At 41.2% G+C, this 22,589-nt stretch overlaps 1 protein-coding gene across 2 annotated transcripts in view; it reads right to left on the bottom strand.

Moving 5' to 3' along the window:
* The window catches only part of ELMO1 (engulfment and cell motility 1), a 332,530-nt gene that overhangs the window by 190,967 nt on the left and 118,974 nt on the right, over positions 1-22,589 (bottom strand). For both annotated transcript variants that reach the window (XM_084306854.1, XM_084306855.1), the window contains exons 10-12: positions 6,363-6,514; positions 5,420-5,498; positions 1,672-1,722 (exon numbers count right to left, since the gene is read on the bottom strand). In XM_084306854.1, the coding sequence (XP_084162980.1) occupies positions 1,672-1,722; positions 5,420-5,498; positions 6,363-6,514 (282 nt within the window). The remainder of the gene's footprint in view (positions 1-1,671; positions 1,723-5,419; positions 5,499-6,362; positions 6,515-22,589) is intronic.

Here is a 22,589-nt window from a genome sequence, read left to right on the forward strand (position 1 = left end):
GAAAGGCAGACTCCAGTGAACACTACCGTATCAGAAAATCCCAGCAGGTGAACTCTGGTATTTCCATTTCTGAAAGAATGTGTTGATACGCAATGGTGTATGTATACTCCAGAAAAAAATTAAACCAAAACCAGCACTACTGATCTAGGTATTCATCTGAACTACAGGCTTCATAAGAAATTCTAAGGGGCAGGACTTTACAGTAATAATGCACTGAAGCTTTCTTCTTTTAGCCACTAGATAGAGCCTGTGCATGTATGAGAAGTAGTGAAATAATAAAAAAAAAAAAAAAAAAAAAAATAGTACAGAGTGAGCCACTGAAGAAAAATTAACTCCTTAGCAAGAACATTAGAGTTCTGTTTAAAAAAAAAAAAAGAAAAGTATTCAGAAAATATTTAAGTAGTTCCCTGAGTGTAAAGTATTCAAGTTGCCAACACGATCAGTAGATACAATGATACAACAGCACTACTGCTACAGCAGCCAACATCATACCGCAATCCAACTTTGTTCGATATGAGGAAGATGGCTTGGAAATGCATTAGTGTACAATACCTTATACATGCAATAGAGGGCTACACACAGCAGTTACCAAGCTGATGGACAATTTCACACAAAACACACACACACACACACACTGGCTCTACAGGGGAAACAGGCAAAGGTATATCTAAACATCTCAGGGCATACATAAGGGAAGAATCATCATGTAGGAGATGGATACAAAAATTGATATTGTACAGCTCCAGGAAATAAAAGAATCTGTCTGCCAAAAAGTACTTGAGCATTTTATGACAGTATATGAACATAAGGATAACATTCTTCAGTGCTTATACCAAATTTTTATAAACACAAGCAATGCAAAAACATGCCTTCTGAAACAAATTCCCTGTTTTGTTTTATTGTTGTTTTGTTGTTGTTGTTTTTGTAATTTTGTTTGTTTTTAATGCATCACTAAAATAATGACAGTGAATGAGAAAGGGCAAGGGTTTGTTTGTTTCTTGTTCGGTTTTGTTTACACTGATATCTCATGACAGATACTGAACTCCTCCCTTTTAAGAAGAATTTCTCCTTGTTCCCTTGAAGATCTGTTCTGCGCTAAGGTCAAAGACAAAATCCCTGTGATTTTCCAAGACAGCAGAAGTCTTTTACACTGCATTCATTAACTTCACTCTGGACTATATACCACACTTTTGTGTAAGTGGTGACAAATTGTATGCAACTTGATATCAAGACACAAAATCACCAATAGAACCAAAAACACAGAAACTCATTTTGCAAAATGGAAAGCCCCGTGTGGCTTGCATAGCTGTCGTCAGGTCCAAACCTTAACACAGAGAACTTACTATTAATGCCTCAGACATTCCCTAGTCTGCACAATTAAGTTCACGTTCTCCATGGGAATAAAACCCTTGAGGTATTATTTTTTATTCAGTATTGCATTTTCATGAAGAAACCACAATTTATTGGGCTGGAAAGATACCCGTTCTGATCATCAGTTTTGAACCCACCCAATGACCAGATCTTTAGCTTGTGTATCACAGGCTTCAAAATGTATCTTGTGAGATATAACAGTGCAATTACAATATATGAAGACAAAACCTCTACGCACCAAAAGTCAAGCCTGCTTTTCTCTCTGGTAGTGAAAAGTAACATTGAAAAGTAAATACTTACAGTTAGGATGATGGAGCGAAGCTGCTTTTGTGCCAAAATGTTTGCCATTTCCTAAATCAGAGAAAAAAGTAATAGCTAGAAGCAAGTATCTTAGTGTTACACCTATAAGACTAAAGCTTTTTAAGGTGTTCTTCTTATGTTTCTACAGTGTTTCTTTAAGGCAAAATGAAGCAGTGTAGCAACTACAACTATGATAGTTATTTTGGGGGCCACAAACTCTCCATGAGTTATTCTGCTAAGAAAAAGAGGGGAAAAAAAAGCCAAGTCTTCATCAGCTGAGGACTTCAGTGATACAAAAACAGCAATATAAGACCTCAGAGGAGACCTTTGCAGGTAAAACAGAGCATTTGCATATACTTGTTCAAGCACAGCTTCCTCCTGCGCCTCCCACTCTACAACACAGCATTAAATGTTTTGAATCTGTCAGCCAGGGCTTTAAAAGCAGATGTCAAACAACACACATACTAATATTTTGGCCGTTTCAAAGTCACATGTTCTAAATTTTAGCCTAGGACTCAGTACTGTTTCCTCTTAGCGAATAATACTTCTCCCTGTATTTTGGCAGCAGTGCTGGCATTGGTCCACTATTTTGCCTTCAATTTGCTTCTTTTTCTAGAAATAATGGCCAAATCACTATCAACCAGGATTTGTTTTGACTTTCATTCTTAGACATTTGACTAGGAGAGAATATTTTATAGTGATCAAGCATGAGAGCCCAGAGTCCTGAACCATACCTACAAGCACATACCTGTTTTTAACTTTCATGATGCTTTCCATCATGAATATGATGGAAAATAAATATAAATATAAAAATGTGTGTGTGTGTGCATGTGAACACACACTAGCATATGCAATGCAAACATCTTATAGCACTTAGCAATTATCATGGAAATACTTTTACATTCCTGTTTATAAAATATACAGTTTAAGGATTTGGATAATTTGGTTAACATATTGCACACTGCTTTTTAGACACCGCTTATTTATACGTACACAACAGTGTAATGTTTGGCATTAGCTGTATTTTTAGTCAATGATCTACTTGTGTATCAGCCTTACATAATGCAGCACAGCAAATCAACGCTGACACACGCTTAAGGACATTCTTAGAATGCGCTGTCACTCTGTGTAGTTGGCACCACATCCAAATATTGTTCACATTCAGGAGAAATAACAAAACATCTTGCTAATCCTTGTGAGAGTTGGAAAGTAATGTAGAGTACATACCAGCTGGTTTTATATTAAAAAACGAAACTATAAAGGAGTGAAAATGAGACTGTTGTGTAAAAATGAAGAGCTAGATTGCTGAAATGTGGTTGCAGAAACAATGTAAATAAAGCTACTGTTAGGGTGAGAACTTGCTTGCAAGAAGAAAAGAATTTTAATTCTGAGGCAGGAGGCAGTCCTGGATGCTGACTGATTTCTTTACACCAAAATACAGGAATGGTAAGGAAGAAAGATGGGACCAAAATCCTATGAAACTCAGCTTTTATGCCTTTTCTGGTAAAGCTCGTTTCAATTGCACGTAGCCGCTGAAGAATGAACGATACAGATGCTTCCATCCCCTTTGGAAATGCCCAACTGAACTGCAGAGGGAGCTCTAGGCACATGGTAGGTACACCTTACGTTATAGACACCAGACCGGCTCTGCCTTTTCAAAGAAAGTACGTCCACTGCAAGGAAGACGGACAGGTAAAGAATGAGGTAGGGTTTTTTTTGTTTGTTTTCCTCTCTGCATTCAAGCCAAAAACTGGAAATTCATTCTACTTTTTGGAAACAATCGAATTCTCACTTCACTCTTACACCTGGAAATTAAAACGCCATTACCGGGTTGTCATTTTTGGTCACTGAACCAGAAACTGTGACAGGAGCAGCAAGCATTCACAAAGCCTATTGCTACAACAAAACCAACTTTGTCTCCAAGAAGTCTGCTGGGCTATTAGCAGCTGATGAGCTGCCTCTTCTATAACAAGTATTGTAGTAACAAATGAGAACAAGAATTATTTGACACCTCATTTCCCATAGCAACATCTCTGAAAATGCAGACAATCTGGGGACATAGGAAAAAAAAAAAGTGCTTCAAACATTCACGATATTATTTCATTGCTCAGCAGGCCTTTTCTGATATGTAAAGGGTTTGTGCTATTCTTCTCCCCTCTCCCCCCCCACTTATTTATATAACCTAGGTTTCTCTAGATGATTTAGTCCTCAACAGTGGCACAGGAAGCAAAGCAACAAGGGAGTCCTCATTTAGAAACTAAAAACCTTGAAACCTTTGGCTTTTTGCATTACAGAAATAAAGTAAGAAGAAAGTAGAAGACCAGCAACCAGACTGAAATCCATTCCTTAAATGCAAGCCAATCATTCACATCATACCAGTCTCCAGCAGGGAGGGTGCCAAGGCTGCTGAAATCACACGGAGTTTGGTGCAGGGTTAGTCCAGAACTTGGGCAAGTTCTGGCAGCCTGCAGACGTTTCTCACATGCTCTGCTTGTAGCAGACATTTTTGCACAAATGCATGCTCTTGGTAATTCCCAGTGCAATGCATTAGTCAGTTTCATCTACTATCAGCTATTTCGAATGCCACAGCTTCTCCCTGCTAACCATACTAGTGGTGAATGCTGAACTGTAACTTTTGAGTACCCCCAGTCCAATAACTGGGAGATAGACATGGAACTTCATCAGCTTGGTTTTCTTAGAAAGACACAATCCAATAAATAATACCATTCACCCCTGTAGACAGCTAATAGACACCTCTCCTTCCTGTACACATGGTTTGCTAATTAACCACCATATGGATCCTAACTATTTATCCTAGGATTTTAAAAGTTGAATGAAATTTTCTTTAATGGCAGAGCTATCAGTCTTTGAGCCAAATCAAGTCATTATGTTCTGATGATTATAAACTCTGTAACATTTTTTTTTTTGTCATGACAGCAGGTACTAGTGTTTAAACAATTTTGTTTAAACAATCCCCGCCATTTAAAAGTATAAGTAAATCTAAGAAGACTTGGTCAGAATGGATCAGCAGCTCCCAGTGAACTCATTCTGGACACTAGGAGTATGTCATACCACAAGAATTGTCATTACTGTTTCTGGTGATGGAAATACTAAATAAATAAATGACTAACTCTGTTTTGACACAAGCTAATGACTTGATAAACAAGGATAAAACTCCTCTATTTCATAACACATCACATTCCATCCTCATTTAATATCAACTAGCAATCCTGAATCTTCCTTTTGAGGCTTCTGATCTCTGGCCCTAAACTTAACTTAAAATAGTACACTGACAGTTATGAAATGCTTACATGGCAAGATATTTCCATTTTCAAAAGGAACACACTCTTTATTAAGAAATCTAGGGGGGAAATGACTTACCAAAAAGTATTCTGAGTTTACAAGCTGTGCTGGCAAGGAGTTCAGTACAATAAATACTACAGCCAGCCACAGTCAATATGGTTCATGTGAGGTTACAGGGAACTACAAAAACACAGAAGAATGCTTAATCCCCACTAATACTGGTACAAGATGGAAGCAGCTCCATTAAAAAGCATGATATTATACCTGTGACACTAAAAATACAGCAAGTGTCAGTCGGAACTAAATGCAGAAAAAATGTGACTGGGACAACTACAGGAGTAACAGTTGGACTTGATGATCTTAGAGATTTTTTTCAACCTAAATGATTTTATAATATACTTTTCTTACAGATATGGGGATTATACAACAAATCCCAACAACTTACCTGCCTCTTGTCATCTGGTGCCTTAAGGAAAAGTGCATTTATTACCGCAATGGTATATGTCTGGATTTCTTGGTCTGTCCTGTTTGGAAAAAAATATATAAACAAAAGAGAAGGTGACGAAAATACACAAGCTGTAGAAACTAATCTTCCAGTTGCATAACTACTGGTAGAAGTCAAGGGACTGTTTCCACTTAGTGTCACCCATGTGTAAGTTAGGTAGTTAAATCTAGTCATCCAGGTTCTCTCTATTACTCATATGATAAACAAGATGTTCCAGAATGAGACTCAGCACTCAAGAACGGTGCACTGAATCAGGACCTCAAAGTGCCACTGACTATGCCTAAACAAACAGCTCCTGTCAGATGTCCACCAGCTACAGGTAGAATGAGGAATCCCTTAAAAGTGCTATGGAGAGGAACCTGTTGGTATTAAAAGTGTTTCAGGAGAGTAGAGGCATGGATAGCTAGTTGCACAATACATTACCCTATGCTAAAAAGGAGGTGGTTTTCATCTGTTTAACCAGAGCATATTCATGTTAAAGAGAGAGCTTCTCCCTTTCCGAATGTACCTTCAATAAAAGTTGAGTAGTTTTGTCTTAGACACTTCCCAGAGCAAAGAAAAGCAACCCCATCTGTATGCTAATGGCTCTAAAGCCTTTAACCTCTACCCAGTGCTCTTCTTTTCACTCCCCACCTCCAACCACACTGGCAGCTTAGCACCAAGAAAAAAGTGTATTAGAAACAGTAGTAATAACAATAGAAGTCTATGATCAAGCAATTCCAGAAAACTGCTAACCTGTCATTCAGCCACTTATAATAGATGTCATAGAAATAGAAATCATGCAGAAGGCTGCTAGTCTTTATACCACTCTTCTTCTAAATGCTGTGCTCATTTGGAAAAAAAAAATAAATCACCATACCAAGTGGCATTTGAAGACACTCACCCTTGGAGATGTGGGATTAACTGGCCAATTGTGATCTCCTGTGCCACCTTCTGGTACAGGTCATGGCTATTGAGCACCATCGATTCCAGAATTGCTAGCGACCGTTGTAAGATAGAGATGTCCGAGGCAAACTTGTTCACGTAGCTTGCTATCTACAAATTAACACATTTTGAACATTTGCATCTTGTCATGAAACCAGGGAAAGGGAAGAAAGAAAACTGTGGAAGTGGCTCAGGAATCATCAGAACAGAAGTAGTCTTGCCCAAATGCCAGGCATCAGTGAACATCTGAAAGCACTCAACAAGGCACTGCAGATACCTTCAAAGGATGCAATGGCACAGATTCTTCACCTTGTGGGAATAGAAATGTTGTTTTTGCAGAGTTACATTGTTTAGAAGGAGGGAATGTGGTACTGAGATATGCTTACAGTGATAAGAAAGCTTAGCAGGCGACCTTGTAAAATGCAGACAATCAGACTCCTTAGGACAATTAGGTGAAAATCACAGTGTCAAGTCAAGTCAGATAAGTGAAGAAACATTACCACTTCAAGCAGTAAAAATGTCAAAAGAAATTTGAAATTTAACAGGCCGGCAACTGAAGGCCATGCATTGTTTGTGAAGCATCAGATAGATTGTGAACCTGGATTACCCACTCAGTGGGGAAACAGGGGAGGGTCCTGTCATCAAAAGGTATATAAACTGTGTTTTGGAGCTAGTAGATGCGCTCTCTCCTGCTTGTGGGGCGCCCGCCATTGCAATCGCGAATAAATTACTACTTCACTGAGATCCTCGCCTGAGCCTAAGTTATTGGCTACGGAGTGTTTCTCACAATTTGGGGGCTCGTCCGGGATCCAGTCACCTACTGGGGAGCCCCACCGCCGCAGCAGCAGGAAGGCATGCCCCGCTGATTTCAGCGGTCCTGTGCATCGACGGTGGCGGTTCTGCGGAAAGCTGACAGAGGGCCCGAGACTGGTTAAAGAGGCAGGATCCATGAAGTAGCGGGGAAAGGAAGAAGGTAGGCACTCCGGGTTTTTAAGAATCGATCCGGTAACTCTGTGCACAGACCAAGGTAAGAAATATTAAGTATTGCCTTGGGGGTCGGGTGATCTGGTGTATGGTAAGCCCTTGCACGGGGAAGTGCTGGCACTACACCAGGGGAATCTGGTGTGTGGTAATCCTTGCACGGGGAAGTGCTTGGAAGTACACCAGGGAATCTGGTAAACTCATAGGTGTGCGGTAACGCTTGCACGGGGAAGTGCTTGGCGGTACACCCCCATCATTCAGTACGTTGGTGTGTGGTACACTGCAGAAGGGAAAATTCTGTAGCACATACTGGCGAGGGTTAGGAAAGATGGGAAGTACGAGTTCCAGGGAATCTGGTAAACTCATAGGTGTGCGGTAACGCTGGCATGGGGAAGTGCTTGGCGGTACACCCCCATCTTTCAGTACGTTGGTGTGTGGTACACTGCAGAAGGGAAATTTCTGTAGCACATACTGGCGAGGGTTAGGAAAAATGGGAAAATATGAGTTCCAGGGGACAGGGAGATATCCCTGGGGGAGTGCCTACTAATAGTTCTTCCTGAAAAATGATAAGAAATTGGAAACATAATCCCAAAATTAGAGGGATTGTAAAAGAAAAGTAATTAAAAAAAAAAAAAGGTTAAACATTGTGTATCAGTCTGGACAAAAGAATCAATTAAGGAAACAGCAGTATTTTGGCCAAAATACGGGTCTGATGAAAATTCAGGCTTTAAATTTATGTGTAAACAATAAGATTCCTTTTTCAGAGAAGGAGCAGAGTTATGCTACCTATAATCTTAATATTGAATTGGTGGCAGCAGCAGTCACTCCAGGAAGGGAGACAGGGACTGGAATTAACACTGTCCCTAAAGAAGGATCGTACTCTAGGCTCTGGCAAGAATTAGAACAAGGTAGAAGATATGTTGAGAATTTTGCCTTCCCTGATACTAACAGTACTAACACTAACTGCGTATCCTCTTAGGTGAACTACCCCCTCCTCCTTACCAGCAGAGAGGTTAGGACTTTTAAGAAGAAGAGGAAGTCTTTATTCAAGGACCCCAACAGCCTAGTTGAACAATTAGACCAGTTCCTACGACCTGATTTATACTCTTGGGGGAGGGAATTATGTCTATAAGTATGTTGTTTACAGGGAAAGAAATGGGAATGATCAGGAGGAGAGCTGCTATACAAGAATGGGAAAGAGCTCATCCTCCAGGACCAGGGGTAATACCAGCAGGGCAGAAATACCCACTTGCCAATCCTGGCTGGAATAATAATAGTGTGCAACACAGAAATTATATGAGAGACTTGGGGTCAGAATGAGAAAGTACTTGGGGATGAGACCTGAGGACCCAGTATCCCAAGGGCTCTTGAAAGTTCATTGTGTGATTAAAGCCTGGCAAAATACGCAGAAAATGCTTCAAAGGTGGGGGGAATATAGTGAACAGTCACTGGGGGACCCTCCTGCGGGAGGCCCTGGAGGTGTGTGTCTGGAGGGGAGATAAGAAGGGAAAAAAAAAAAAAAGAGATCGAAACTAATGGTATTGACAGTGCAGCGGGTAGTGAGGCAGAGGGTTGGAGAAAGATGAAGAAAATCTTCAGGGGGAGTCAGGGCCAGGATGGAAAGGAGAGGAAGAGAGATGAAGGAATGGCAGGCAAAGAAGGCTGCCTGTGTTGTGGCCCGAGTCCTAGCGGAGACAGGCTTTGATAAGATGTTTTAAGTGTGGCCAGGCTGGCCACTTCGAATGGGAATATCTGGAGTGGAAGAAGGAGGAAAGAAGGAAAATGGGATGAAATATGCTATATTGATATGTTGTTTCAGTATCTTGGAGGGAAAAGGTATGGAATTAAGTTGGACCCTGACTGAGCCTTTGGTGCTAGTATTAGAAAAGTACAGGCTGGAAAAAGATAAAGGAAGTGTTAAAAGAGTTGCTGAAGGTGTTAAAGGTGTGGCATGTAGTATTTAACAGAGCTGTTTGAAGTTGAATGAGCAGGGAAAGAGGATGTAGGCATTATCTAAGTAACAGTCTAGAAGTTATGGTATATTTGCATATTTGCTGTGGTGTTTGGTCAGTTTCCCAAGCATCGGGGAGGGGGGAACAGCCTGCTCCACCAGGGGCCTCTCCAGCGGCCGCAGGGGGGCTTTGGCTCCAGCGCCTGGAGCGCCTCCTCCCCCTCCTTCTGCACTAACTTTGGTGTCTGCGCGGGGGGTTTCTCGCTCTCTCAACTGCTGTTGAGCAGCAGGTTTTTGTTTGTTTCTTTGTTTGTTTGTTTTCGTGGATGTGTTCTCACAGAGGCACGGACTGTGTTGCTCATGGCTTGGCTCTGGGCAGCAGTGGGCCCCTTAGGGCCAGATGAAATTGTCCCTTATCTACCACGGGGAGGCTTCCGGGTTTTTTTCTCACGGGGGCTGCCACTGCAGTTTCCCACCCCCCTACTCACAGCCCCCGAACCTTGCCATCAAACCCAATACACTGGGGAACAGCTAGGTCATTACTGACCTGTAAAGTATCAGGGATTAAATTAACTAATGAAACCCTAAAAAGTGGGGCTGGGATAACAGTGCCACTTTGGGGGGGATACCAAGCTGAGACTAGGGGATAAAATGATCACTGGGTAATTATTGTATGTACCCAAGGCAAGGACTAATTTGTTGGGAAGGGATTTGATGATTAAATTGGGCATTCAACTAGTAAATTGTTAGACTGGAATAACAGTGTTATTAATGGAGTGCTCTCTGGCCCTGAGAGCAAACATACATGTATATTCACCTCTGACTGGAAAGACCCTGAAATGGGGGCGGAAGCAACAACATAGGTGGACAATTTTACCTCAGGGGTTTACAGGGACACCTATCTATTTGGGTAAGTTCTAAAAAAAAAAAAAAAAAAAAAAAAAAAGATTTTGGAGCAATTCCAACCTCCCAAGGAGGTATTAATGTTAACAAGTAGGTGGATCGTTTTCTATTGTCAGGACAGGAGAAAAGAGTTGTGAAGAAAGCTACTAACAAGCTATTCAACTTTCTGGGAAAGCAGGGCTTGGGAGTATTGAAAAATAAATCACAATATGAAGAAAGAGAAGTCAGGTATTTTAAGGCATCTAATGTCCGAAGGAAAACAGAATAAATGCAGAGAGGATTCAGGGAATTGTTGAAAATTAAGAAAGAACTAAAAAGTTTTAAAAGAATGATTTTTTTTAAGGAATCAGGAGCCATGAAGTCTGAAGGAAAATCGATACTCCCTGATGGGAGAGAAATGCTGAATAAAGTGATAATGGGGCAAATATTAACTGTTTTACATCAGAAGAGTCATTGGGAGGTGCAAGCAATGTGTGATGTTGTGCTAAGAAAGTATGTCTGTGTAGGAATATACACTTTAGGGAAGCACATATGTAGAGGATGTACCATATGTCAAAACGTAAATAAAAAGGTGTTCTGTAACCCATCTCGAGGGGGACGGGAGCCAGGGGTCTGACCTTTCCAAAGTATACAGGTAAACTTTACTGAGTTACTTGTTTGTCCTAATTGACCACGTGACTAGATGGGTGTAAGCTTTACTGCAAGGGTTAAAGCAGGCCTTAGAGATTGAGTGGGATTTTCACAGCCCCTGGCACCCCTCCTCTTCTGGGAAGGTGGAGCGAATGAATCAGACATTAAAGAAGCAATTAACTAAACTAGTGTTAGAAACCCAACTTCCTTGGGTAAAATGCTTACTCCTACAGGTTTAAACAGCACCAAAAAAGGATATAGGAATTTCACCATATGGGATGCTGTTCAGATTGCCCTATCTGGGCAGAAGGGATGAGATACCACAATTCAAAATAACAGAGTTTCCTTAAGAACTGTATTCTGGGGTTGTCTTCTTCTTTGTCATCTCTCAGGACCTGTGGGTTGTTGGCTCAAACCCCACCTTTGGAATTCCCCATTCACCACCATCATCCAGGAAACCGGGTCCTGATTCGGACCTGGAAAGAGTCAACTCCGGCCTGAATGGGAAGGACAATTACTGACCACTGAAACAGCTGTAAGAACTGCGGAAGAAGGTTGGACTCACTATACTCGAGTGAAGGCATCTGTCGACGCTAGTACCTGGGAAGCTGTTCCTACAGAAGACTTGTTGGAAGTTGAAATTGAAGAGGAAAATCTCATAGTGGACTCTGAGCAGGATAAGAGCTTACTTACAATTGTAAACTAACCCTTTATTTTCACAGGTAAGTAATGAGTGTGACTTGTGATTGAGAGAAAGGACAGACCTATAGCGAATTGCAGTGCTCCCAAGGGGGGGTTGTTATAGTAGTAGTGTACATCTTATTTTTGTATCGATAATTATTTGGAAACCTAAGGTTTAAAAATAATGACAGGGAAAAATTGATTACTAATTTTGTTTTTAGTGATTCTAGGCCTCAGAGAAGGCCTCGGTCAATTGGTAACTTGGAAAAGGCATGACCAGATAATAGCAAAAACGGGATACCCCATCAAAATATGGGTGACTGTGACAGAGGGTTATGTACCACAATCTGTCACGTTTGATGTTTGTGAGGTGTTAGCTTGTGGAGATTTAAATGCCCAATGACAATTGAGCAGAAAGAACAAATAACTGGGAGAGACCCAACAGCCAGATTGAGAATAACTGTATGGAAACAATCCTCTATTGCCATCAGAGAAAGGGAGAAACTCAAGGAGAAAACAGGAGAGTAAACAGGAGGCCCTCTGAAATGTGGCAGTTCAAACATTTGAGATTCAAACAGGGTATGGGGACGTGAATGCCTGGATAGAATGGGTCAAATATACCGTCCAGACTCTCAACTGTACCTACTGCTATGCTTGTGCCTCAGGATGACCGATTGCCCAGATAGTGCCCTTCCCATGGGGGTGGACCAAAGACTCCCAAGGGATGCGATGTATGATTGCATTGTACCAAGAAAAGACTGCCTGGGGAAATGAGGCCTGTAAGTCTCTCTTTGCTGTTTCTTGCATGATAGCAATATCACGGTTCCCCCTGCATTCTCTACAGCTATAGGTAACCATACAGCTTGCCTCTCACGGCAGGGTGTGAGTGCTACCTGGCATCTGGGAGAATTTGCCTTGTGCTACCAAGGACTTGATGGGAAACTGCTCAAGACTAGAGATCCCCAGGGCAGATCTCTGATGGTATGGTGGAGGGAAGATCTTACGGTCCACCCTACCATCTAATGGGGAAGGCACTTGTGCACTTGTTCAATTAGCTATACCCTTCACCCTGGCATTTGAAAGAGAAACATCACAAATACCCAGAAGAAGTAAAAGAGGCTTAGGAATATCATTTGATGATAGAGTATACATAGATTCTATTGGGGTACCTAGAGGAGTTCTGGATGAACATAAAGCCAGAAATTAAATTGCTGCAGGGTTTGAATTACTGTTCTGGTGGGTAACAATCAATAAAAATGTGGATTGGATTAATTATTTCTATTATAATCAGCAGAGATTCATCAATTATACCAAGGATGCGATGAGAGGAATCGCTGAACAACTAGATGCCATCAGCAAAATGGCTTGGGAAAACAGGATAGCATTAGATATGATGCTCGTGGAGAAGGGTGGTGTATGCGTGATGCTGGGCAACCGTTGTTGTACTTTTATCCCTAACAATACTGCCCCGGATGGCAAAGTAACAATAGCATTGCAAGGGCTTACCACCCTTGCCAATGAATTGGCAGAAAATTCGGAAGCAGACGCTTCCATCACAGGATGGTTGAAATCTTGGTTTGGTAAATGGAAAGGGATATTATGTCCATATTTACATCCTTGATTGTAGTAGCAGGAGTTTTGACAGCTATTGGCTGTTGCATTATCCCCTGTGTAAGGGGACTTGTCCAGCGGTTAATTGAAACCGCATTATTGAAACAAATGACCATAGATCCACCACCCTACTCAGATAAACTGATGATATTAGAGGAAATGGAGAGCAAAGAAAGTGAAGAAGAGGAAGATATTTACCAAATTACACTTAAAATAAATAAATAAATAAAAATAAAAAGAGTTTTTGCAAAAATCAACAGTTTATTAAAAAAAAAAGAAAAGGGGGGAATTGTGGGAATAGAAATGTTGTTTTTACAGAGTTACATTGTTTAGAAGGAGGGAATGTGGTACTGAGATATGCTTACAGTGATAAGAAAGCTTAGCAGGCGACCTTGTAAAATGCAGACAACCAGACTCCTTAGGACAATTAGGTGAAAATCACAGTGTCAAGTCAAGTCAGATAAGTGAAGAAACATTACCACTTCAAGCAGTAAAAATGTCAAAAGAAATTTGAAATTTAACAGGCCAGCAACTGAAGGCCATGCATTGTTTGTGAAGCATCAGATAGATTGTGAACCTGGATTACCCACTCAGTGGGGAAACAGGGGAGGGTCCTGTCATCAAAAGGTATATAAACTGTGTTTTGGAGCTAGTAGATGCGCTCTCTCCTGCTTGTGGGGTGCCCGCCATTGCAATCGCGAATAAATTACTACTTCACTGAGATCCTCGCCTGAGCCTAAGTTATTGGCTACGGAGTGTTTCTCACAACCTGGCACAAATCACCACATCTTTATGTCAATATTAATGGTCACATGCCTCAAGACGAAGTTATGTACAAGATAAATCAACATTATAGAACTCCATTACATTTTTTGTGAGGGAAACTTTGGAAAGGATCACAAGAACTCTGCTCATTCTCTCCAGGATCTGTGCAGCCAATGCTCTCTAAACAAATTTCTAGGCTCAAAGCAACTGCTGCAGGAGAGAAATTTACATCTATATCTCTGGAAAATGCAACTCCAGCAAAATATACTTTTTTTTTTTTTTTTTTTTTACTTGCTGTTACCAACATTAAAAGCTCTTCCAGATTGCAAATTAAAACTCAGTTGATTATCATTTATCAGCACAACTGATTGTGTAGCTCTATTTAGAATCCTGTCTTGCTAGCTGTTCATGCATTAATAACCCTCACTCTTACCGAAAGCTGCTATGAACAAATGGCACACTAATAGAAACCACATCTGACCTACACATTTCTGCAGCGCGGCAATAACTTAATGCATGCTCACATCTGCGGAGCCAACACAGCTGTGTGGTACCATGTGGCAGCATATATTCTTTCTTTTGCATGCTTCCCAGTCTGTAGACACAGCTCCCAGGGGAAGCCTCTCACCTTCTGCTGGCAAAGGAAGCAAGAACCGCTTGGGTTTTCTTGAAACATACCTATACCAGCACAGAAAAGCAAAAAGGTACCCAAGGAAGCACAGACAAGAAATGTCCTGTGACTAGTTATTTACTCGTTGTAGACTTGAGATGGGGTCACTGCAGTTTATATGATGCATTCTTTCCAGAAACCTTAAAGTCCATGCCCTTCTTAAGTAGTCATGCTACACGCCACTAACATGATTATACTGTTTGGGATTCTAGAAGCTCACTTAGACCTTGGTATCATTTTCCTTTTGGAGGAAGAAATGTATGCCCTTTGCCTGGAAAAGCTGCCTTGCCGATTGTAAAATTCACAGCTAGATATCAACATGGGGACAATGACACTGTTTTGTTCCTGTGACACTCTGAGTAGTGCTGAAGCAGCAACACCCCCCTCCCTTTTTTAAAAAAATAACTTTGGTAGGAGACTATGAGGAAAGAGGGATGAATTTTTGTTCTTTTAACCTATTGCACCGCTGTTTGTTGCTCTGCTACTTGCTTTGCACTGCCACAAGAACATGTGATGCAGAATGCAAGTCTGTTCACAAAATAGGCATTGGATTTACAGAACAACAAAGAACCAACCCATGCATGTATGGACAACAGCAGGAGAGAAGCAACTTAACCAGCCTTTTTCTGCTCTGGGCTTTCAATATCTGCTATCTGCAAGTCTTGAGCACAACTACTATTTACATTAATAAATAATGCACATTGTGCTATTTAGGGTGACAAGCTGCATCTCTGCAGCCCTGTACTACCCTGCCTCTCTTAATGTTAATCCAGTTGTTTTCTGATACACTGCAGCCAGGACTGCCAGATGTCCAGAAATCCCACAATATGGACAGTGGGCATGCACAGATCAGCTCTGCGCTGTTCACACAATCAGCCAAATGCACTCCAGATGCCTCAGCCACCAGGCACACATGGATCAATTGCGCAGCAGGAATACAATATGCCCAGAATGCATCCCAAGTTGTCACTCTGTTGTCACCATGCTCTTTACAAGCCTTGACATAAATCATTCTTGGTGCAGCAGCTCTTTTCCATGATATTTCAAGTGCCAATGCAAATGCTTCACTAGGATATAACAATCTTATTAGGGGCCTGCTCTAATCAAACGGTATAGATATCTGAAACCTCAATCTAAGAAAGACACATTTATTCTCCTGATCCTGGACCATACAGCCTTTTACCATCATAAACACAAGCCCAAGGTATAAGTGAGTCTGGCTTGCGTGTTCAAAGAGCTGTGACGTCTCACACTGGACATACATTACATGCAAAACGTCTGCTGGGTAACTTGCATGTCAAGCTATGTATATTCATAGCCACCTTGCTGAAGCATGAAATCGGGCCAGAAATAATAGGCTTGTCTACTCTGAGAAATAAGACATGCCATTACCAGAGGGAATACAATTAGTTTAAGAAGAAATTTGATTACCATATCCGAAGTTCTGGATGTAGAAGAAAGACCTTTCCTGAGAACAGACAAGAATCAATAGGAGCTTGAATTTGTGTCATTTGCTGTTCTCTAGAGAACTCTGCTTATTGAACACCATGTGCCAGGAGGGCTTTCAACATCCAAAAATAATCTGCACTCATTTATCAAAAATTCTGATGATTAAAATAATGTAATCTCACAGAAATACAACCTCCCCTCCAGAAACAAGAAACTTAATTGCTTTGCACTTTCACATGAAAACCTGTCACGCAGATGTGTGTCATTAAGTATAAAACTATTTGCTCAGCAAAGGTACCTGTAACCTTAATGTCTGCATAGCCCCACTGGGACATGTAGCCACATACAATAGAAGCAACTGGGTGCTGAGCTTCCTGCCAATTTCAAGGGAAATTAGAAATGAGGATTCCTTTATAAAATCAGCCTCAGTTCTTTGATGAAACAGGACCTGTAGAGTAAGGGCAGATAGGAAACCAAAATAAACAACATATTCTGAGCTCTTCTCCTGTTTCAGCATCACCTAAATTCAGGAAGGAATTTAAAAGTTACAATAGCAACAACAACAACAAGCAAACAAACACACCAATACCACCACAAGCCCACAACCACCAGGGAAAAAACAGGGAAGGAAACTGATCTAACTTTTCAAAGCAGTGATATGTTTATTAGTTATTTGTCTGTACCATTTTGATATCAGTAAGTGAAAATAACAGGGAAATCTGAGGCAGTTTATTTCTGTAGAGTTAAATGCCTATATAAATAGTTAATAGTTAACTATAGTTAACTATATAAATAGTTAAATAGTTAATTTATATAAATAGTTAATAGTTAATTTATATAATAGTTAACTATAGTTAACTATATAAATAGTTAAATAGTTAATGCCTATTAAAGTTTTCAAGCTTGTATTTCAATTTCAAGGAAGGAACTGGAGTTCCACTTGACTACAGAAAAAACAACTGGCAGCTGTGAGACACAAAGATAGTTACCCTGCTGCCATCCCCTTTTCCTGCACTGTACATCTTGGAAGGCAGAGTAAGCAACTCATCAAGAGTAAGACTGCATCACATCATTATGAAACAGCACTTATATAAATAATTCTAAGAGATGGTTAAGAATACTTTAACCAACATTACACGCCTTTATTTTATTTCTCCTATTGTAGAAACCAAAGAAGAGTACCTTTTTTTTTCCCTGATATCCAATTATCATGATATTTTGTAAAAACTGGACAGCCAAATCTTTTAGGCAACTATGGAAGTTCAACGTAAATAAGCTTTATTGTCATGAGCAAGAAAAACATCTTGAGAGATGCTTGAATACTCTAAGAAAGTTTTTCAAGTTATAACATTTTCCCTGAAGATAGGGAACAAAGCTCTACTTGAAGGTGTCAACTCTTGTTCGCTGCAGATGGAATCTTTATGCAGTTGGAGTCTTTTTGTACCCAAAGGATGGGAGAAGTTGGAGTGCATCCAACACCAACTAGTTAGTCATAAGGAGCAGTTAGACCTTCCCTTAAGGTCTCCTCCAGCTTCTACAATCCTAGTTAGGAAACTATTTATTCAAGACAAAAAAAAAAAAAAAAAAGTAACTCATTCAGCCTAATTCTTTCCCATTCCAGTTTGGCTTCCATTTAACGTGAGAGACAGCTTCAAAGGACAGAAGCATTTGAAGTAGGATTGCAGAATTCCCTTTCAGCTAGAAGAAACTTATCAGCTCTCTTATCCATCCTGTCAGCCTCAAGTGGCCTGCCAAAAGCCAAGGTCAGAGTAGCAAAGGAGAATAAACTGCAGATTCCCACCAGAGAAACACAGTCCCAAGATGCTCCTTTAGCTCTGCCCCTCACCCCCACAGCTCCAGAGAGCACAGTTGTTCGGCCTCACAAATGCTTGGCAGATCAGGACGTGTTTGTGCCTGTTTCCTGTATTTTTGTCTTCCTTTGTCCTTCTTTCCTTTCTGTTTTAATACCCCCCTGTGGGAATAGAAATGTTGTTTTTGCAGAGTTACATTGTTTAGAAGGAGGGAATGTGGTACTGAGATATGCTTACAGTGATAAGAAAGCTTAGCAGGCGACCTTGTAAAATGCAGACAATCAGACTCCTTAGGACAATTAGGTGAAAATCACAGTGTCAAGTCAAGTCAGATAAGTGAAGAAACATTACCACTTCAAGCAGTAAAAATGTCAAAAGAAATTTGAAATTTAACAGGCCGGCAACTGAAGGCCATGCATTGTTTGTGAAGCATCAGATAGATTGTGAACCTGGATTACCCACTCAGTGGGGAAACAGGGGAGGGTCCTGTCATCAAAAGGTATATAAACTGTGTTTTGGAGCTAGTAGATGCGCTCTCTCCTGCTTGTGGGGCGCCCGCCATTGCAATCGCGAATAAATTACTACTTCACTGAGATCCTCGCCTGAGCCTAAGTTATTGGCTACGGAGTGTTTCTCACAATTTGGGGGCTCGTCCGGGATCCAGTCACCTACTGGGGAGCCCCACCGCCGCAGCAGCAGGAAGGCATGCCCCGCTGATTTCAGCGGTCCTGTGCATCGACGGTGGCGGTTCTGCGGAAAGCTGACAGAGGGCCCGAGACTGGTTAAAGAGGCAGGATCCATGAAGTAGCGGGGAAAGGAAGAAGGTAGGCACTCCGGGTTTTTAAGAATCGATCCGGTAACTCTGTGCACAGACCAAGGTAAGAAATATTAAGTATTGCCTTGGGGGTCGGGTGATCTGGTGTATGGTAAGCCCTTGCACGGGGAAGTGCTGGCACTACACCAGGGGAATCTGGTGTGTGGTAATCCTTGCACGGGGAAGTGCTTGGAAGTACACCAGGGAATCTGGTAAACTCATAGGTGTGCGGTAACGCTTGCACGGGGAAGTGCTTGGCGGTACACCCCCATCATTCAGTACGTTGGTGTGTGGTACACTGCAGAAGGGAAAATTCTGTAGCACATACTGGCGAGGGTTAGGAAAAATGGGAAATATGAGTTCCAGGGGACAGGGAGATATCCCTGGGGGAGTGCCTACTAATAGTTCTTCCTGAAGAATGATAAGAAATTGGAAACATAATCCCAAAATTAGAGGGATTGTAAAAGAAAAATAATTAAAAAAAGGTTAAATATTGTGTATCAGTCTGGACAAAAGAATCAATTAAGGAAACAGCAGTATTTTGGCCAAAATACGGGTCTGATGAAAATTCAGGCTTTAAATTTATGTGTAAACAATAAGATTCCTTTTTCAGAGAAGGAGCAGAGTTATGCTACCTATAATCCTAATATTGAACTGGTGGCAGCAGCACTCACTCCAGGAAGGGAGACAGGGACTGTAATTAACACTGTCCCTAAAGAAGGATCGTACTCTAGGCTCTGGCAAGAATTAGAACAAGGTAGAAGATATGTTGAGAATTTTGCCTTCCCTGATACTAACAGTACTAACACTAACTGTGTATCCTCTTAGGTGAACTACCCCCTCCTCCTTACCAGCAGAGAGGTTAGGACTTTTAAGAAGAAGAGGAAGTCTTTAATCGAGGACCCCAACAGCCTAGTTGAACAATTAGACCAGTTCCTACGACCTGATTTATACTCTTGGGGGAGGGAATTATGTCTATAAGTATGTTGTTTACAGGGAAAGAAATGGGAATGATCAGGAGGAGAGCTGCTATACAAGAATGGGAAAGAGCTCATCCTCCAGGACCAGGGGTAATACCAGCAGGGCAGAAATACCCACTTGCCAATCCTGGCTGGAATAATAATAGTGTGCAACACAGAAATCATAAGAGAGACTTGGGGTCAGAATGAGAAAGTACTTGGGGATGAGACCTGAGGACCCAGTATCCCAAGGGCTCTTGAAAGTTCATTGTGTGATTAAAGCCTGGCAAAATACGCAGAAAATGCTTCAGAAGGTGGGGGAATGTAGTGAACAGTCACTGGGGGACCCTCCTGCGGGAGGCCCTGGAGGTGTGTGTCTGGAGGGTGATATAGTATAAACTCACTTTAGGATAGAATAAAGCTTGTGGTTTGATATTGTATAAACTTACTTTAGGATAGAATAGAACTTGTGATTAAAAGTTAGCAAGGACAAAGTAAACAACATCTTGTTATCTGTAGACCTTCTGTTACGTTTAAGCATTTTGTTATTTGAAAACACCCCATTATCCGTTAACACTCAGTCAGGCTAAGACTTGAGATAACTTGAGTCAACTGTCTGTTATGTCTTGTTAACTGAGACATCCTGTTATCCGCCGACCCCCCCAGTTAAACCGAAAGACAACTCAGCATTTTTACAGCCTGGAAAACAACTGATTAAGAAAGTGCATTACGAGGAAGACCTACGGCCTTCCTCCCAAAGACCACTGCCCACATCCTGGAGACCCTGGCCCACAATTCTTGGAAGGCTTTGCGCAAGCGCAAGGACTGATAAGCTGATTAGCATACGAAGCGAGGGTAGGCGGGGTTAGGTAATGAATATGTATAGGTGCTGATTGAATATTCATTCTTTCGCTGTATAAATACGAGATAGTTTGTCACTTCAAACATGCACGATAGGCGGAAGGATCCCCCGTGCATCCAGCGCTGCAATAAAGAATATACCACTTAAGGAAATTCGGCTTTGATCTTTAAATCAATTTGGCGACCCAGATGGGACAACCTCTCTGCCGGTCCGCAGGACCCGCTGGGGACAGGACTTCCTAGGGTACCCCCGGGATTTCCCGGAGGGACTCCTCGACTCACCGGATCACTGCGGAGGCAGACAAGGACCCCATCATTGTAAGTGAGTATATTCTTTATTCTGGTTTGGTTTTCTGGTAGACCGGTCGTCTGGAACTGTCCGATAAGTCGGAAGGTGATCTTCTGCAGGACAGTGTTTGGTATATACTTTGTGGATAATACCACAAGTATATCTGGGGACCTTGATGTCCATCTGGATCTGGAACTGTCTGTAAGTCGGAAGGTGATCTTCTGCAAGGCAGTATTTGGTATATACTTTGTGGTAAGAACCATAAGTATATTTGGGGACCTTAAGGAAAGAGCTCGCTTTAAGGTCCATCTGGAATTGTGTTGCCTATTTTGGTTTTCTGACTCATGGATTGTGTTATTTAACTCTGGTTATTGTTACTGCGATTTTGGCTATTTTCTTGGTGATAATAATAAGTTTTGTGACGTTGTTATAAGAAAGATATCGTTACAGTGTTACATATTTCGGTTTTCTGACCTATGGCATGTGGAATTTGACTCTGATTATTGTTATTGTGACTTTGGCAATATCTCCTGGTAATAATAGTAGTTTTGTGACATTGCTATTGAAAGATACCTGCGTGCCCACATTTTTGTAAGTGATACATATATTCTGAAATTGTGAATTAGAAAATGGGGGGGCGAGAAAGTAGTGAAATTCCTAAGAAAAGTGCATTGGGCTGTATTTTAAGTCATTGGAAAGATATAGGAGGGGTCCCGGGTGGAGGTGAAAATAAGAAAACTCTGATAAAATATTGTAATCAGTGGTGGCCTCTTTACAAATTAGAAGAAGGAGAAAAATGGCCCAGAAATGGGACTTTGAATTATAACACTCTATTGCAATTAATGTTATTTTTAAGGAGGGAAGGAAAGTGGGATGAAGTCTCATATGCGGATATGTTTTTTACTCTGAGAAACCACACAGAATGGCAGAAGGAGTGTGGCATTAATCTGGCTCCACAAGACCCTTTAATCTTATCAATTGAAAAGGATATGAGGAGGAATGGAGCGGGGAAGATAAGGAGGTGTTGTTCGGCATGTAGCATTGGGCAGAGATGTTTAAAATTAAATGAGCCAGAGGAAAGGATGGAAGATTATGTTTTGCCACCTATGACTGGTGATGTACGTACTGGAATAGAAGTTGAAAAAGTAGAAAATGACATAGAATCTAAGGGGTTTACTCCGATAACTGCTCGTACACGGAGTAAATTAGGACCGATAATCCAAGCCCCTCTGCGGCAGGCTATGGGAGCTAACGGACCTGCTAGAATTAAAGTACCCTTCACAACTAATGAACTAGACTCTTGGAAAGAGGCAGTGACAGGGTATCGAGATGATCCAGAGGCGGTGGCTAAAAGGTTTGAATTGATTGTGAAAAACTTAGACCCGGATTGGAGGGATATAGAGATAATGTTGGCTGCATTATCAGAAACTGAAAAACAGTTAATAGTTAAAGCTGCTAGAACGCTGGTACAAAGCCAGGTAGCCTCAGGAATTCTGCCCGGCACAGTGGAAGTACATGTGCCTAGGGCGGATCCTAATTGGGATTATAATGATGAGAATGATTATAGGATGCTAAAACGATATCAAGAATGGATTAGGATTGCTTTAGAAAATGCGATACCAAAGTCTGTGAATTGGTCAAGACTATATACAATAAAACAGGGAATCTCAGAAACCCCGTCAGAATTTCTTGAAAGGCTGAGGGCGGCAATGCAGAAGTTTACCACTATAGACCCTTCCTCAGAGGAGGGTAGACTTCAGTTAGTATCTCTATTTTTAGGTCAATCAGCAGAAGATATTAGAAGAAAGCTT

Source organism: Netta rufina (assembly GCF_964035555.1).
Source record: "Netta rufina genome assembly, chromosome: 2".
In the NCBI taxonomy this organism is placed as follows: domain Eukaryota; kingdom Metazoa; phylum Chordata; class Aves; order Anseriformes; family Anatidae; genus Netta; species Netta rufina.